The 19,481-nt window shown below is 39.9% G+C and overlaps 2 protein-coding genes across 8 annotated transcripts in view; one reads left to right on the forward strand and one right to left on the reverse strand.

The window, feature by feature from the left end:
- Positions 1 to 925: 925 nt before the first annotated feature.
- The window catches only part of TBPL1 (TATA-box binding protein like 1), a 38,385-nt gene continuing 19,829 nt past the window's right edge, over positions 926 to 19,481 (forward strand). Inside the window, exons 1-2 of one of the 7 annotated variants that reach the window (XM_072824260.1) lie at positions 1,976 to 2,122; positions 7,691 to 7,773. The gene's annotated coding sequence lies outside the window, so the exon portion shown is untranslated. Of the gene's footprint in view, positions 1,201 to 1,816; positions 2,123 to 7,690; positions 7,774 to 19,481 lie in introns of those variants that run through there. The other 6 variants (XM_072824254.1, XM_072824239.1, XM_072824268.1 and 3 more) reach the window with 6 other exon arrangements.
- The window catches only part of SLC2A12 (solute carrier family 2 member 12), an 83,352-nt gene continuing 76,603 nt past the window's right edge, over positions 12,733 to 19,481 (reverse strand). The window contains exon 5 of the mRNA XM_072824220.1: positions 12,733 to 13,471. Within this exon, the coding sequence (XP_072680321.1) occupies positions 13,438 to 13,471 (34 nt within the window). The 3' untranslated portion in view covers positions 12,733 to 13,437. The remainder of the gene's footprint in view (positions 13,472 to 19,481) is intronic.

Raw genomic sequence — 19,481 nt, forward strand, 5'->3', positions numbered from 1 at the left:
CTCATAAAGACCTTAAAATTGGTCACCATTGCTTTAAATTGGCTTTTCAGTAGTGGCGCTAATCACTGGATTATAGCCTTTTCCTCGTCATTCGGTTGGTAAATCAGACCATGTTATGCTACAGCTTAAAACCCTTCACGTCCCCTAGCACTTGGAAGAAAATCCAAACTCCCTTCTATGTCTATAAGGCACTGAAGGTTTAAGGCCTTAAGCTCTATCCAATTTCGTCTCATGTCACTCTTTCCATTGATTTGATCAGGATGTCCCACCGACGTAATGCTCCAGCATAGCAATCTCGGCATCTTGTTCCCTCCGCCTGTAACACTCTATGAACATCCCTTCTATTCCCATCCCTTTCAGCTAACAGCTGCAATGTCACCTCCTAAAAGTCCCCTCCCTGCTAACACACAGCCAAACTTCCCAATCAAGCCTCTTATTTATTTTCTTCCCTTACACCTAACACGAACTACAATTATTTAATAGATCTGAAAATAAGTTAGTACAGAAATCGAAACAAAACGGAAATCCCATACATCTACAGGGCTTTTAAGTGCTCAGATATTTTTCCAATGAATAATGAAAGAGCCAAATGGCTAACATGCTCCCAAATCCCCTTGACGTCCGCCCTTGTCTTCTCTCCCACCCAAAAGGACAAGTGGCTTTCTCATTTTTCCTCCAGGAGTCACACCAATCAGAGGCCGGGGTACCCATGATCCCGCCTTGTAGACCTTTAATTAAATCAGAGCTGCCCATCGGCCTCATCCGGGGTCGGAGGCTTCTGCTGCAGCCGAGCTCGGGAGGCGAGAGGCCCGTGCAAGCCGGGGTGGGACGCGGGCGGCGTCGCGGGGCTCCGCGCTGCTCCGCGCTCCCTGCGGTTACTCGAGTCTCGCTCCGCCGGCAGCGTCTCAGGCCACCCCCCCCCTCCCCCAAGGCTCACCGCGCCCCAGCGCGGCGGTTCAAACTGGCGAGAGTGCGCCTCCCGGGGTCCCCGGGTCACTCCAGGGCTACTCGGGCGCAGAGCCGCGGAAGGGTGTCAGTCCCCGGGCGCCCCGCTTGCGCTGGAGTGAGTGCCCGCCTACGCCCGTCGGCCCCAGCCGAGAGCCGCCCTCGCCCCCCGTGCATCCTTCCCGGATCCGGCTACACCGCGTAAACCCTCTGAGGTGCTCAGGCTCCAAGGCGGAGCTCTGACCGCAAACCCAAGTTGAGTAAGGAGTAAGAGCGAAGGGAGAAGCGACAGAAGTGTGCCGGAGGCTCCCTGCCCTAGTATCTATCGTCTGTCTATCCATGCATTTGTCTGTCCATCCATCCATCCATTCTCCCATCGCTGTATATTAGGACTTGAATCGGAATTCCTTAATGAGAGCTTTGCCGCGATGTTATCGAAATAGGACTCTCTGAGACAGAAAATGCCCTAGAAAATAAATTTAGTTGTTGAGGACTCGTTTTGCCAACGACGTTAAATGGTGGACCTTTAAGTCGAACGAGCTAACGAGAAAGTTCTAAAGTCTTCATCAATTAAAGTCCCTCTGTAGGCTAGTGTCGGCAGGAATTTGGTACTTATGTTTAGATATCGGCTAAAAACGTAAAAAAGGTCGCGCAGTGTTTTCGAAATCTTTTTAGACGGTCCTCAAGCAAAAAAAAAAAAAAAAAAAAAGGATGTAGCCCAGTCGCCGTCCCTGCCCCCCATTCCCGGACGTCGCCAAGCCAAGAGCGGGAGGGGCCCGCCTCCGGGGACCAGGAAGGAGGAAGGGAAAGTGGGGAAAGGGGCGGGGGGAAATGACGGGAGCAGTGAGAGCCGGAAATGAGTGGCTAGCGAGGAACCCAGGGGCATCCAGCCCGGCGGCGCTCTAGCCTCCGCGCGCTGTCTCTATGCTCCCCCTGCGTCGGGTCTATTTATTGTCGCGGGGAAGAAGCGGCAGCCCAGTACCCGGAACAACAAAGCACGAAAGACGGAGCCCGAGCCTCGGGGGCTCCTAGCAACGGGCCGGGGCGGGAGTTCCATGGAGACTGGGGAGCGCGCTCGCCTCATCATCATCCTCGTCCTCCAGCTTATCCTTCGCGTCCGACGTAACCGGCAGCAGCGCTGCCGCCGCGTTCTCTGCCGCCGCCCCCTCTTCCCACGGTAACCCTGTAGGCGACCCTGGGCTTGGGGGAGCGCGGGCGACCGGGCGGCCTGAGCGCCGGGGCTGCTGTGTGCGAGCCGGGCCGTGCCGCGGCGGGGATGTGCGGGGGCGGACGACCCGAGGACGGGAACGGAGGTGGGGGGCAGTTGGCCCGCGGGCCGGAGGGGGGGTCCACTTGTTAGGAGGACTGGGTGATATTTGGGGAGCTCATCGGGGATAACGGCGTGGGGGCGGGGCGTGCCTGCCTGCGAGCGTTATCGAGTAGGGTGTAGCATAAGAGGTATTTTATTTTTCGTGCTAGCTACCCCTGGGAAAGACGGGAGAAGGGAGATCCCCCAACTGTCTCGCCGCTTGCTCCCTGAAGCTCTCACCCAGAGGAAAGACGGATCCTGCAAAGATGCTAGGGGTCCATTGCTTCCCAGTAAACTTCCAGCGGCCTCTGCCGCGGCGGGAAGGCTCCCAGATCGCACCTTCGCGGGTTCCTGGTGCTGGCCACGCCAACAGCCCCGCTTTATTATTGTTATTATTATTAACCAAATTAGGTTTGATGAAGAAGGGCCCGGAACGAAGAAAGATAAGACGAATTGTGGGCAGGGGTAAGCAAGGATGAGAATTGGAATAAGCGCTTAATGACAGCCAGTAAGAGCCCTACAAGTAAATTTAATTGGGAATGACGGTTTTTTAAGACTCCTTCTGCAGGGATGTGCATCTGCGGGCTCTGTCAATGTGCTCAGTGGAACAAGACTCACACTGCAGCCAGTCCACATCTGTGAGCTCTCTGGCTGCATCTGTCACCTGCAGTTCCAAAGCGACACTGGCAGTTTACCAGAGTGGGCTTGTGTATTTAGGGTTAAGGACAGTGCCTTAACATTGGCTCAAGGAAAAAAGAAACAAGCTTGGTGTGATTGTGTGTGTGTGTGAAGAACCAATTACAGAATCCTTGAGATAATTGAAAAAGAAATATAAGGAAAAGATTTAGCTATTGGAGCATAATCTGCCATCTCTTAAAGTTTGAGAAAATGGCAGTTTATCCAAAAGGAAAAGGGGCTTTTCTCGCTATCTCGTTTGAAGAATTATTCAGTTTGATAAGTCCAGTTAAATATTTATCAGCTTATATTACCTCTTTATGCTTTACATCACTAACTGTTTAATGGTTTTATACTTTCCCAAATCCTTCCAGGTCAGTAGATGAGGTTTCCCTGTGGCTACATATTCTTACTAGAGAATATCATTTTTGTGTCCAGTGAGAATAAAGCTCTTTCTTTAAATTGGAGGGTTAAAGATGAAAATAAAACTGATAAGTCACAGAAGCAATTATGCCAACCACAGCCTCTATTTGTCTCCCACTTTTTTTGCTAAGCTTGGCTTCTCTTAAACAAAATGTGTCATCCTTGTCCCCAGCCCCCTCCTTTCATACTCTCTGCCTTCAAAATCAGAACCTGCAATGATCTGCTTGCTACTAAGTGCTCTTGATTGGTTGAGTAGTGCCAGAATAGTTTTTTAACTCAGGATTTTCATGGAATTGAGGTTCACCGTCTCTTCTTGAAGGAAGTTCACGGATGTGCAGAGTGGTGGGCAGTTTCCTTTAGTGGAAGTATAAACGTTGGGAAACTTAAAATTGCATTTTAGGACTCCTAAGAGGAAAAACACAGTATTGTCTCCTCTGCTGTTTAATCTTTTCATAAAAGCTGTTCTGTGAAGGATTTCCTGGGAGATGACCACGCTTGAGGCTGTTGGATGCTGAGTCCCAAGATTTTCATAGTGCAAATGAGACTTAGTGAATTTCCTCAATCTGGGGTTGCCATTATGCTCACTTCCCCTAGACCTGTTTGTGGTTAGCTCTGTCCCTTCCATGTCCCTTCCATGTCCCTTGACTGGAGGTCACGCCCTAGCTTTCACCTCTAGTAACAGTCCCAATTTCGGCATTCCCTGCTCTCTACTACAGTATTCCCAGGGTTTGGTGGTGGTTTAGTTCCCCTCCTTATTAAATCCTGTCTCAATCAAAATGATTTTTTTTGTGCTGCTTGTATTATTTGTTTCTTAACAGAGTTTTCAACTTTCAACGGATGTGGTAGGTCTATATATCCTTTTCATTAATGTTACTTTGTTTTATTTTCTGTCTGTATCCCTCACCTTTATTTGGAAAATTGGAGCAGTCATGTCACATGTTTCATTCTGTTTGTGCAATACAACAGGTTAAGAGCCTCATGCTGAGACTCAAAAGATTGTATTGAAGTAAGGCATGTACAAAATATTGTTACTTTTCAGGATTAAAGGTGTTTTCAAAGTTTAAGTGGTAGTATAGTGTAGACAGTCACTTTTTTAAAGGCAAGAGAGTATTGTAGAAAGGTTTTCATAATTCTTATTCTAAAATTTTCTTATCTTTTCTAATTTTTTTTCATCTTAATATTTGACTGAAATTACACTTTGCCAAATTTGAGGGAACAATTCAAGTGATTTCTGCAAATTTTTCTTTATGTGGAAAATTTTTGTAGCACAATCTTTGTGGATATATGATTGTCTCCTGTTTTTCTGTGGTTTTGCCTCCTGTGGTTTCAGTTACCCCTGGTCAACCATGGTCTGGAAGCAGATGATCCTCAGAATGTTAGTAGTTTAACGCTAGGTCATAGTGCCAGCATCGTTCATCTCACAGACATTTTATCATCTCACATTATAATTGTTCTATTTTATTACTATTGTTAATCTCTTACTGTGCCTAATGTATAAATTGAACTTTATTATAAATATGTATGTATAGCGAAAAATGTAGTATATATAGGGTTTGTAGAGTTTCAGGCATTCACTAGAGATCTTGGAACATATCCCCCACAGACGAAAGGCAACTACTATATATAGGATGTGCAGAATTTGCTCTAAAGTAGAACAAATACATGTGAAATACACAACTGAATATTTTTAGCATGTTATTTCTTATCATGGATGTGGCACATCATTTAAAATAAATATTGTATAATCTAGTTAAGTGAATGACAGCGTTTTTAAATGAAGGTCTTTAATCTGGTGATTATCCTCTTGCATCATCAACCATGTGATGAAATTATTATTGCTTTAAAAAATAAAAATTAAATTGATTTTAGAAGAATTTATTATAGAATGTTTCTAGCATCTCTAACCGAAAACCTGTAGTGCTTTGAAAATTTAGCTGTCTTGTGACATTTGAATTAAAAAACAAGGATTTCCTGAAATTTATACTGATTTATACTGATGCTTGTTTCACCTTTTATATGCTTGATGCTACATCAGGTGTGTACAGCTGGATGAAAGGTGTTTCTCCTCAGGTGCTTTTTGTGCACTTGTGTAGATAGCAAAGAAATGACGTACATGAATACCAAAACATGACACACAAATTTGAATTTTAAATATTTTTTTACATACATACAAATCTTTTGTGCTGTTGGTGTACGGATTTCATCATGCCTGCTAAATTAGGAGTTTCTTGAGGATCAGGACTATGGGTTGCCATCTTGTATGTTAATGTCATGCAGGTGTATGTGCATATTTGAAGATTAGCGTTTTAATAAAAGTTTATATACGTATTTTTCACTTCAGGTAATTATCTGGTAGATGAGGGGAATCTTTCAGATATCTAGTCTAATTAATGATTAATTCTTGATGCCTACAATTTCAACTTTTTTATGCTGGCTGCAAGTTATAAGGAACAAAAATTTGTCTAACATGATTAGGGCCTTTTTTTTTTTTTTTTTCTGAAATCAGTTCAAACAATAAGAATAATGGTTTACTGCCTTGAGTAGATGCAGTCTTTTCTCTTGTCCCATGAATACCACCTTGGGCAGTTTCAAAAAGGAGAAAGAGTATATGCATGTTTAAGGTCTTTCCATGCCACGTATACAAATTTGGCTTTTGTATTGTGATACACCCTTTTATCAAGAAGAGAGGTGGAGTGTGTGTGTTTGTGTTGTGGAAAAGCCAAGATTCTAGAAGTGTGTCATTAATGAAAATGAATAGGGTTGTATCAGAAATTATATTCATCTGGTTTTATATTGTGACTGGTGATAAAATTCAAAGTTTGGTTTAAATGGCTTGTTTTGTATGGGAAATAGGCTGCTAGAGATCCCATTAAATGTTAAAAAAATATATATATACACTAACGTGAATTTTGGGACAGTTCAGATCAGCCTTCATGCAAGAATCTATAATGGAACTGTTTACAATTTCACCAAAAAAAATGCAGCACAAAAGTTTGGCAACTTAGACTACGCAGAATTTATTCATCAAGCAAGAGTACTGCAAATCAGCTTGTATGTTGAGTTTTCTTAGGACATGTATGGCTGACTCTTAGTATTTTAAGTCAAAATTTTTTTTATTAATAGTTCCAAAGAATCAGGTGCTAACTTCCTCTTGCTGATAATATATTGATTACAGGTGTTTTCATCGTGAGGCAGAACATTGTTGATTAAAATCAATTATGCTTTCTTGGGATTAAGGCTGATACAGCGCTTAAGAGCTTGGACTCTGGATACAGGTTTTCTGTGTTGAACATAGTGGCTTTGCTGCTTCTTGGTGATGTGGCCTTGAGCAAGTTACTTCACTGCCTTGATTCCTCAGTTTCTTCACCTGCAGTATGGGGTTAATATTAGTACTAGCCTATGGGAGTTGCTGTGAGAGTTAAGGGTAAACCAGAATGGTGCTCAGCATTGTGAGTAGTCTCACATTGGCTCCCTGTGAGGAAACTGCTTCTCCCTCTGCCTGTGTCTCTGCCTCTCTCTGTGTGTGTCTCATGAATAAATAAATAAAATCTTTAAAAACAAAACTATCAGCTGATTCTCCCAGCAGCGATGATACTAGGCAGCACGTTAAAGGTGAACCAGCTGGGGGATCCCTGGGTGGCTCAGCGGTTTGGTGCCCGCCTTTGGCCCAGGGCTTGATCCTGGAGACCCGGGCTCGAGTGCCGCGTTGGGCTCCCGGCATGGAGCCTGCTTCTCCCTCCTCCTGTGTCTCTGCCTTTCTCTCTCTCTCTCTCTCTCTCTCTCTCTCTCTCTATGTCTATCACGAATAAATAAATAAATCTTTTAAAAAAAAAAAAAAAGGTGAACCAGCTGTATGTTTTGTTTCTTCCCTCTGGAAGCTTTCTGTTAAAGTATTGGAATTCTTGATTTGCGATCATTGACTGTTGGACACTTCTCTGCTGTTAGTTTTGGGGGGAGGGAAGCATTTTTGTTTTAATTTTGAATTATCACACAGGCATTTGGTTATCACTTATGGCAGATGGACTAAGTATAAAGAGATATCTCTCAGAATAGGAAGGCCAACAAAGCCTGGTCTGGCACCACATTGCAGCTATTGAAATGCTATTACCCTGTGGACTTGACCGCTTGTTTTGCTGTATGGTGCTCCTAAATAAAAGGAATAGACCCTGATGGTTTTCATTTAGCAGAATTAGTCTTTCTTTAAAGGATACTATTTTTGCTTGTATAACTTGAAATGGTGGTAAACTTGAAACTTGTTGGTGTCTTTGTCCAGCCATTTAATTCGAGTTTTCTGTGTCACTATAAATGTTCTACATAGTAGCTTTCTTGTAATTTTAGAAGTAGCTGAAACTGCTGCTCTGTTCCAGTAATTCGGTTGGCTCAAGAGTGACTGCATAAGACTGGAAAATTATTTGTTTATGGTAAGGCTAACACCATATACTGAGGCTTGCTTAATCAGGGGAATAACTTGATAATTGTGGCTTTGTTTAGGCTGTTATTGCAATGCTTAACTTTTCAAAGTTAAATCCAAATGTTTTAGTTTAGTTATATGGACATTTGAAACTGCTGACAGAAAATAAATGTTTCTGCTTTTTCGTTTATACATTGAATGGCAAACTGTTCTTTCCCATTTTGGCTAATATCAAGCTCATGGTTTTTAGTTGAAATAGTATTTTTATAGAATGTATATTACCAAAATTTATATAAAATATGCTATTTTTTATTTTTTTAAGATTTTATTTATTTATTCATGAGACACACACACACACACACACACACACACAGAGGCACAGACACAGACAGAGGGAGAAGCAGGCTCCATGCAGGGAGTTTGACGTGGGACTCGATCCTGGGTCTCCAGGACCACACCCTGGGCTGAAGGCAGCACTAAACTGCTGAGCCACCCAGGCTGCCCTAAAACATGCTATTAAAATACGTTTTGCTCTAAATGTATAGAAGTAGAGTTTTATAACTCTTTCTTCCATACTGTGCCATGTTTGTTTTAGTTTGTTTTATACCATCTCCCTGTAAGAAGATTGGCCAATATGCTAGTATTTGGAGATGTGGCTTTTGTTTTCCTATTTAAAGAGAATAAAGTCTAGTTAATATTGCTGATTTAGTTGAGTAATCACTGTATTGGCCAGATTGATTTAGTATTGATAGAGTATTGTTAGCTTTATTCCCATAGCCATCATGGATCCTGGATCTGGAAAATATTGAGATAAGCAAAGAAAAGGTCATGGCAATTTCACTGATATCTGTATCCATAGAAATATAGATACATAGATACATACACATATACACATATCCTTTAATTTTAGATATTTTAAGGACTGGAATGGGAAATTTTTACAAAAACAGGTCTCCAAAGTGTCAGTATTGTCCAGAATAAGAGCCCCTTTTGAAATACAGGTTTGACTAACACATTATTAATGTTTCCTTAGTGTTCTTCCCACCACACTTTCTCAGGGATAGATGTCGTTGTCCTTGAAATATAAAGACAGTAAAGCTAATGTGTAATCCAAATGTACAAATATGAAGATGGGAATTTGGTTTTTGACCTGGTCAACATTCATAGAGCCCATTATCATTTGAACCTCAGCTAAGATTCATGGTAAACCTGAAGCTTTTATGGAACAAGAACCACCCCATTCTTTTTCATTTATCAGGTTACTTTTGTTGAGCAATAAAGCCTTTTTTTTTCTTACTAGCTTATGGCTACAGTGAGCTTCTTGGCTATCTCCAATTATTTGTATGCATGTGTAACCTAGTGAAGTTGTAATGAGCATCCTTTAATTGCTCATGAGTTGACTAAATCCCAGGATTTCTGCTGGTGGCAGAGTAGGGTAGATGTGGGAAGCACAACCATTTTGAAGGCATAGTCACCAATTCATTAGACTTTCCTCAGCATGACCTTGGTATGCTAATCTCAAAGGTGCACTAGATTTCTTAACCCAATTCTCTACTCCTTTTTTTTGGTGGTGATGGGGGACCTAGAGTAAGGTATGTGACACAGCTCAACAGTTTATAACTGATAAAAAAAAAGCCATGTGATATTACTTTTATCATCCTCTTAGCAGCATGTTGCTAATATAAATATTTAGTATAGCAGAGGAAACCTTTGGCTGGCCAGTGATCTTGAAAATCTGCTTTAGTGCCTACATAGTACACTACTGCTTGGATAATTGTTTTATTTGTGTGTCCATTAAGAATGTGTGCCTTTTACATTACTCTTTCTAGGCTTTTGCCTTTTACATTACTCTTTCTAGGCTTTCTGTTTGGGGCCTGTTAATTTGGAAGAGTTTCAAATGTCTGAAGCTACATTCTTAATTTGTCTTCTTATATTCTCATTCTCACTTCATAAAGAGAGGCATGGTGGCTTTATCATTTATACCCATCCAATTGGATGATTGATATGCTGAAAGTAACTGTTAGCTAGTGTATGACCAATTGTCATGGAATGAACTTAGGATGTGGATGAATTAGGACCCTTGGGGTTAAAATGGAGAACGTAACTCTTAGGAGAAAGAGAAGGGAATATATACATCAAAAGTGCTAGGGATTTGTGTGAATGTTTTAATTAAAATAATTCTTTCCTTACATCAAAATCATGTTTATTTGTTTCTTTTTGTTGTTGCTGTTTTTTATTTATTTTTTTAATTTATTTTTATTTTTTTAATTTATTTTTTATTGGTTTTCAATTTACTAACATACAGAATAACCCCCAGTGCCCGTCACCCATTCACTCCCACCCCCCGCCCTCCTCCCCTTCTACCACCCCTAGTTCGTTTCCCAGAGTTAGCAGTCTTTATGTTCTGTCTCCCTTTCTGATATTTCCCACACATTTCTTCTCCCTTCCCTTATATTCCCTTTCACTATTATTTATATTCCCCAAATGAATGAGAACATATAATGTTTGTCCTTCTCCGACTGACTTACTTCACTCAGCTCTTTTTTTTTTTTTTTTTTAAGATTCTATTTATTTATTCATGAGAAACATAGAGAGAGGCAGAGACACAGGCAGAGGGAGAAGCAGGCTCCACGCAGGGAGCCCGATGTGGGACTTGATCCCGGGACTCCAGGATCGCTCCCTGGGCCAAAGGCAGGCGCCAAACCGCTGAGCCACCCAGGGATCCCCATGTTTCTGTATTTGTAAAAGCAGTTGCTTTTACACAATTGCCCTTCAGGATTTGGGGGTCTGAACTGAAACCATTCATAATTTGTTAGGTGTATGAATACTAAGCAAAATGTACCAGCAAATTAAATAAGGATATAATGGGATACTGCCAGAGAACTTGAGTGGCTTGGTGCTACTAAGATTTTTATTTGTTACAGTGAAAAATGTCTACCCTTCCTATTTATTCCTTAGCCTCACAGTTCTCTTTTAGTTGCTCTTGTTCATTTAAGTTAGCAACTATTTATTGAGTTGATGACCAAGTGCCAGCTAAGCCAAATTCTAAAGACACATTTGTATCCAACAGTTCTCTTCAAGAAGTGCAGTGCCTATGGTCTAGCACACAGTTCTGATGGAGACAGTACTTTTGCAGTGCCCTCTGCTGAGAATCCCTTTCTCATTTTTCCTGACTGGCTCCTTATCCTGCAAGATCTCATATTAATAATTTGTCATCTCCGAGGAAGTTAAGAGGCCTGCTTGCATCATTCCCCCTAGAGTTTCTCTTGTCATCTTATTTCCTTTATAATATAGATCACGTTCTCTAATTGTTTTAATTGCGTGTCCGTTTGTTGTCAGATTTTACAGTTGCCAGGAGGCTTCCTTACCTGACTGTTTTGTTCTGAGCTCTATTCCAGGGCCTAGCCACAGTAGGATAGGATATTCAGTGAACCCAATTATGGATAAGAGTCTGTTAGTTGAAGCAGGGAGGAAAGGGCATCCTGGGCCAATACAAAATTAGAAAATGGTCTGGTGTTGTAGGAGAAATGGTAAAAAGTGGAGATTGTTAAGTTGTGGAAGTGAAAGATTAGGTTACAAAAGGTAAATTGGAGACTTGGAACTCACTGCATTCCAGGCCAAGCAAGCTAGATTCTATTTTGTCTGTGCAAGAGAGCCAAGAGACTTTTCTTTAAGCAGGGTGTGGCACAAGTAGGAAGATAATTCTGGGAGCTTATTTGGTAGATGGACTAGACTGTGGAGACTACAAGCAAAGTTCCATTAGAAGGCCATAGCCATAAGAACATGTGAAAGCCTGAAATAAAATACCAGTGCTCTGGATGCAGAAAGGAAGCTACATGAAAAGTTAACTGGGTATAAGAGAAAAAGAAGAGCCGAAAGAATGATTCTGAAATCTTTGACTCAGGTGTCTGAGTGTTGGAGGGTGGTTCCATTAACTGAAATGAAGAATTAAGAGACCACAAGTATTTCAGAGGGGATTGATAAATTTTGGATATGTTGGCTTAATTTAATGAATATGCCAAACAGCTAGTTAAGAATATAGGATTGATGTAGGTGCCATAAACTCATAGATAGCACATTAAAACCTGGGAAGCTTAAAAAAGGATTTTTGGCAGTGGTTTATAACCTTTAGAGATCTTAAACTCATTGAAGATCTAAAAAAAAGAAAAAGAAAAAAGAAAGAAAGGAAGGAAGGAAGGAAGGAAGGAAGGAAAGGAAGGAAGGAAAGGAAGGGAGGGAGGGAGGGAGGGAGGGAGGAAGGAAGGAAGGAAGGAAGGAAGAAAAAGAAAGAAAGAAAGAAAGAAAGAAAGAAAGAAAGAAAGAAAGAAAGAAAGAAAGAAAAGAAAGAAAGAAAGAAAGAAAGAAAGAAAGAAAGAAAGAAAGAAAGAAAGAAAATGGCCTCAGATATGCATCCAAATCTGTGTGTATACAATTTCAAGGGGTTCCTCACCTCTGGAACCTATTACTGAGCTTTTCAGGAACTGTCATGGATTTCAGTTAAGAACCTCCAAGTTAAGGAGCAGATGGAAGTATTTGAGATGGGAGGAGAACATAGGAAATTTGCCTCAGAAGCCAAAAAATAGGGGGTGCATGAGGAAAAGTTTTGAGAATCAGGAGTGCCCAGGGCTTTATCTTCTGGAGAGGTTTAGTAGGAGGGAGTTTCAACTGTGACATCAGATTCAGCCGTGAGCCACTCATTCATAAACACCTCATACCATGCAGAGAACAAGGCAGGTTGTGAAGGCTTCATGCGTGAATCAACTTAAGGAAACAATACATGGTAAACAGAGTGCAGAAGTCTTGATGTTCTCTAATGATAAACAAGCCTGATATGAGAATAGAGCCCATTTTAAGGACCTGCTAAAAGGAAAATTCCATTATTTTGATGACCTTTTGTGACGTTTCGGCCCAGTGGCTCTCAACTGGCTGCCCATTAGAAACAGCTTAGAGATGTTTTTAAAAATTAGGACCCTACAAAGGTTAGTTAATCAATATCTCTGGGGGTGAGGCTTTTTGTAGTTTTTATTTGGTTTATCTTTTTCTTAATAGTTAAGAACTAGTGTTCCAGTTAGAAAACTTCTTTATCACTCTTGTTTTATGTTCCGTGTAAGAATCCTTTCTTTTACTTGTATATTATCTAATTACTCAGCTTACTATTGTGCTATTTAAAGTATTTTTAGACTTTCTAACAGGCCTTAATTTCCAGTTTAAGAAATGTTATGGCTTTCTTCTACTCTTTAGGCAAGTTCTCCATACTTACTGTTTTTGAGTGACATAGCCCTTAGTCAATTAAAAACCTGACAGTTCTGAGTAAAATAAATTCTTAATGGTGCTTACATGTGGAGAGAGTATTCATTCTGTAATCCTGTTTGCTTTTATTTAAGGATATTACTTTTTTACTAAATAGTAAAAATTATTTTTTACCTAGAAGAATTTGAACTCTGTATACTATTTTCCAGCTAGCTAGCTTATTTCATAATTCTGCCTTTGCTTTCTTAAAATGGCAGTCATGCATGGCATAGACCTTAAAACGGGTTGTCTGCACTCGAGCACACATTTTATATGAAGTGTAAACCTGTAAAAGCAGCTGAAAGGAAACTGTCAAAATAGAAAATTTCACATGTTGTGTTTTCATCTTGCCGTGCTTTCTCTTGATTAAATTCTTGATGAGCTGTCAGTGTTCAAGTTTGAGTCTTGCATTCACATCCCTGAAAAAAAATCAGAATACAGAGAAGTTTGAACTTTATGCATGCCAATGACACCAACCAGAAGTTGAAAGAGGGGTTATTTGATTTGTTTTGTCTTAGCCACCTAGGGAATTAACATGTATACGTAGAAAATAATAATCTTTTTAAAAGTACATGGCTTTTATTAGCTTATTATCAACTAATGGATTAATTAGTCTCAGAAATTGTGGCTACTTATGGGTAAGTTAGGACAAATAACAAAATTCTTTATAAAGTGATAACAGTTTTTGAAATGATAACCCATAATATGGAAAAATATAGACACAAGACCTGCTGGAGAAAACTGATTCCTTAGAAGTGCAATGAAATGAACATAATAAATTTATACTTTAAGTGAAATGAACATGATAAACAGTTCTGTTGCAATTTAATTTCTGATTGTCACTTTTCCGTCTGCCTGTGTTTGCCCATACCTAGCTAAGTAAGTTAGCAAAATACACATTTTGTAATATGTAATAGCCTTGGTCAGATTGTTTTTCCCTCTCTCTTCCTGTTCTTCTCCCCAATCTCTGCCCCTCCCCCCCAAAAAACCCTCACACAATCAATACTTGGTTTGAAATGGTTTTATTATTGGGGATTTTTTTTAATTTATTTATTTTAAAGATGTTATTTATTTATTCATGATAGACATAGAGAGAGAGAGAGGCAGAGACACAGGGAGAGGGAGAAGCAGGCTCCATGCCGGGAGCCTGACACGGGACTTGATCCCGGGACTCCAGGATCACGCCCTGGGCCAAAGGCAGGCAGGCGCCAAACCGCTGAGCCATCCAGGGATCCCCTATTGGGGATTTTTTAAACGTCACTGTTAAATTTATTTTTTAAATATTAATTTTACTTACTAGATAAACAAAATTATATTCTTTATTTTTACTCCTTGCTTTTACACTTGAAGGAACATGATCTGTTGTGTTCCCCAGCTTGAGGACCACAACAAATAATTGGAAATCCTTTCCATTTTTGAACATTTCTCTATTCCTGGGAGATGAAGCAAGGAGATTGTAATTGTAGCGATGGGAATAGCTAAATATATAATGCTTGCCATGTGCAAGTGTTTTGCATAAAATGTCAACTTTTGCAACACTCTGTAATAGGTACTATTACCTGCCTTGTTTTATAGATCAGGACATTAAGGCACAGAGGCATTAAATAACTTACCCAGTGTCACACGACTGGTAAATGGTATTTACCAGTCTGGATTTAACCCAGGTGATCTACTCCAGAGTCTGAACTCTTAAACTTTAGTGTGTCTGTGTGTGTGTACTGCTTTTTGATCTCAAGCTAACAGTTAAGCTCTTGCAGACATTTTATTGAATATGTTTAGTGTCTTGGGAACTATGCTAAGGCTTGGGTATAAAAATAAGTAAGATTTGATATGAGTCTGTGGAATCTATTGTCTAGCAGGGAGAGACAAACATGAAATTTCACTGTAGTGTGAAAAAATGCTGTGATAGTGGTTTGCATAGCAACCTGGTAATGGGACTCAGAGTAGGGATACCTTGGCTCGGTCTTAGGGATCAGATTTCTTAGTTCCTTTGATTTCTTATTTTACCCATCATGGTTTTAATTACCTTTTATAGTAGGGTTTTCAGATTTTCACTTCTAATCTATACCAGCCTATACTGAGTGACAGAATCTTATCTGATTTTTTGCTCTGGACCTCCCTTTCGGTGTCTCACAGGCTCCTTCAACATTTCTCCAGAGAATCCTTACCCCTCCTTCATGTCCCATCTCCTCTGCAACCTGCTTTCCCTCTGGTGTTTCTCTCACAGTAAATAGTATCTAAGGCCACAAACCTAGAGTCATCCTTCATCTCCCATTTCGTCTTCCTCATATCAGCCACAAATATCACTCTTCTGTCTACTTCTTTTCATCTTCATCCACCCTGGTCTCCACTGCTGTCCTCTCTCACAGGACTGCTCTACTAGACCCTGACCGAGTTTCCTGCCCATTCTTAACATCCAGTCCATTCTCCCATTACAGAAGTGCCAGTGATATATTTTTAAAAAGTAAATACTTCATGTCATTTCTTGCTTCACTTTTACTTCCCCATTACTCTTGGGATGAATGTGAAGATCCTTAATACAGCCTGGAAGACATAATTTGACCCTTTCCTGCATGTCCAGCCTGGTCTTGTGCCACTCTTTCCCCTCAAGCCATGCTGGCCCTTCTTCATGTATGAATAGTTCGTACTCTTAACTCACCTCAGAGCTGAGAATACCTGCCGTTCCCTCTACCAGGTCTTGTTCATTGCTAGATTCCTGTACCCTCGTAGAAGGCCTAATGCGTAGATTTCCAGTTCATTGTTACAGAATTGATTAAATGAAGGTGATGCTGAGCTATAGAACAAATAGGAATGAGCCAGGTGAATAATTTTAGCAGAAGGAATAGTATAAGCAGGCAAAGGTTAATATTCTTTAACATATAAAAGCTTGTATAAATCAGTAAGAAATCTCAGAAGGCAAATGAACAAAGGATCTGAGACAATTAACATAGAGTAAATATGAGGAGTAATATTTTACAAGTTCACCCTCATTAGTATTTAAGGAAGTTCGCCCTCACCAGTTAATTCAATATTACTTTTTCTTATAACTCACATTGTCAAAGACTTTTACAAAATACTTTGTTGACTAAATGCCAGCATATACACATGATGCAAACTTGTTTAAGATGCAGATAAATAGAAAGATTCAGCAGCCTAGAAACATGTGCCTACATGAGCATAGGAAAAAAAAAATTAGTTTATCACTGTGATAGGACTATGGATGACTTTTTCTTTGAGTATTTTTTATGCAATCAGAAAATGACATGCTCTCTGCTTAAAAATCATGCATTAAGACCATTTGTTTAAAATACTAAGAAATCTATACAATTCATTCCTGGGTAGCTTAGTCATTTAAGTGTCAGACTCGTGATTTTGGCTCAGGTCATGAACTCATGGATCCTGACCTCAAGCCCTGTGTACAGCTCCACGCTCAGCGAAGAGTCTGCTTGGATTCTGTCCCTCTGCCCTGCCTCCTGCTCATGTGCACTTTCTCCCTCTCTCAAATAAGTCTTAAAAAGAAAAAAAAAAGAAATCTATCCAAAATAAATTTTTCTTTTACTTAGTAAGGAATTGATACACCCAATTTCTAATCTCTTGAGTCTGATTCCCTAGATTTCATTTGTATTCAGTAAAATATACTTTTTCTCTTGTTATCCACAATAATACATTAGTTAATGTTAGCACTGGCTAATATGGCATTACTTTAATCGAGATATTGTGATTTGTGAGGTGTTCATTCATTTCTCAAAACAATCATGTGACAAGTAAACAATGTGCGCATTTTACAAATAAGTGTGGGAATAGTTCAGAGCTAGCCTACTGTCACATAGCTTCCATTAGGATCCAAGTTCTCTTACTTTATAGGTAGGTTTTAGTACATAATGAAATAGTGAAATTCGTAAGTAGGCTGCTATTTAAACATTAAATATGAAATAGATACTGAATTATATATTTTTTAAAGATGTATTTGTTTTAGAGACTGCAAGCATGAGCAAGAGGGGCAGAAGGAGAGGGGGAGAGAATCCACATGGAGTGCGGAGCCCAACTTGGGGCTCAATCTCACGACCCTATGGCCTTAGCTAAAACCATAGGTTGGATGCCTAACTGACTGAGGCACCCAGGCACCCCAGATTATGTATTCTTATATCACAAAATACTTTATTTTTTTAACTGGAACTTTTTCACGAGAGTATACACCATTGACATATCTTTTACTAAGCACTCCTTCAGAAATTCAGCATCATTTAAATTTTCCTCCACTATCTTTTAGGCACCGATACAAATATTTTTACTGACTGAAGCATAAAAATTCTTCCTTTCTATTTTTTTAAATAGGTATTTGCTGACAAAGCCCCAGTTGTTATTAATTAATTTCCATGAAAAACAGTATTTTTATTGTTTTCTTAATACAGATTTAAAAAATTACAACAGTTCGTTTTGATGCAAGTTATTTACATGAATGCTATCTGCGTACCACTCTTCAGAACTGGTATTTAGCCTGAGTCGTAGATAGTAGGCAGAGGCAAAAGTAATGAAGGTACTTTAACATTCTGTTTAACCTAATGTGATAACAGTTTTGTATATCAAATACTTTTGCTTGATAATTAAGTATTTGTTAAATGTTTTATATAATAGGGGTAGCATAATATATGATCCTTTCTTTTGGAAAATAAAAGCGTTTTTGAGGCCAGGCCTGTTAGTAAAATTTTCTTCCTGTGGCTAGAACACAAAAATGCCAACCCTAGGGATGGGCCCCTAAAGAGCTAAGGAAGAGCTCTTGTGCCATGCACTAAAATGTCTTCATGAAGGAAGGTCACGCTGCCACACGAGTTAAAGGTTTGTGGTTTGAGTTGTGTGCCTGTACCTTTGCCCCTTAGTGCTGGTGTCTTCCTTTACTGCCTGCCCCTTTGAACACAAATGCATGTTGAAGGGAAAATGGGAAGTTGAGAATTGGGATATTACTTAAAGATTTTATTTATTCATGAGAGACACACAGAGAGAGGCAGAGACACAACACAAGGAAAGGGAGGAGAAGCAGGCTCCATGGAAGGAGCCCGATGTGGAACTTGATCCTGGGACTCCGGGATCACCCCCTGAGCCAAAGGCAAACACTAAATCACTGAGCCACCCAGGCGTCCCTAGCTCTAGAATTGAAGTCAAAATTTAGCATATCATTCCTAAGCTTATCTATAGCATGTCTTCATCTAAGATGTTAGAATCTGGTATTTTAGAATTAGATGGGATCTTCGGAACCATCTAGTCTCATCTTCCACTAGAATGAAAGACTCATTCCATAACATTGCTAATTGCCGTTGGTTTATTCTCTAACCCCGCCTCCTCTTTTTTTGATACTTTTCTTCCTTGGAGCAACTGCTTTACAGGTACTTGTTTATTGGTGTGGTTTCGTGAGATCTGCTTCCATGTGACTTTAACTGGTTTGCAGTATCCTTTTTATTCAGATATTTGAGAACAACTGCTCTCTTTTCTTTCCTGTGCTAAATGTCCTGAGACTTTCCTCACACTCTATTTTTGTATCTCATGCCATTCGACTTTCCTCTGGATATTTGGTTATCATTGCCCTCTTTAAATGATGTTAGGATATTCTAGATGTGTCAGTTACAAAGAAGGCTACTACTTCTTTGCTCTGGTCACTCCTATCTAGCCTAGGTTTTGTTTGTTTTTTTAAGTAATTGCAGTTTTATGTCTTAGTATGATCTAGTGTGAAGTAAAGTCTTTTTCTTAAACATTCTTTAAAGGTGTTACGGATGGGGATCCCTGGGTGGCTCAGGGGTTTAGCGCCTGCCTTTGGCCCAGGGCATGATCCTGGAGTCCCAGGATCGAGTCCCGCGTCGGGCTCCCAGCATGGAGCCTGCTTTTCCCTCTGCCTGTGTCTCTGCCTCTCTCTCTGTCTCTGTCTATCATGAGTGAATAAATCTTTTTTTTTTAAAAAGGTGTTAATGGAAATTTTCAGATAATTATAGAGAGAATATATAACAAGTATCTGTATACCTATCACCTAGTTTTAATAGTTGTTAAGAGATGAAACAGTAACATGACATTTTTTGGTTTTACAATACAATTATATCTGCTATTCTGTATCTCAGAGTAGGTCATCCCAATTGCATATTGTCTCCATAACCACTCTATCATTGCATGTAACAAAATGAACAGTAATTCCCCAGTATTATCTGTCACTCAGATAGGTACTGATTTCCTTCAAAATTCTGCTTGCAGCTGGTTTGTTCAAACCAGGATTCAGTCACAAACCATGACAAACAGTTTTGTTTATCTTAATAAACAAAACAAAACGTGGGCTTTAAAATTTGTCAATGTTACATTTTATTATATTGATTTTGTCTCTCTGGGGTAGCCCAGGAATTGACAAACTTTTTTTTTAAAGGATCAGACAGTAACTCTTTTAGACTTGAG

This window comes from Canis lupus, chromosome 1 (assembly GCF_048164855.1).
Source record: "Canis lupus baileyi chromosome 1, mCanLup2.hap1, whole genome shotgun sequence".
NCBI lineage: Eukaryota > Metazoa > Chordata > Mammalia > Carnivora > Canidae > Canis > Canis lupus.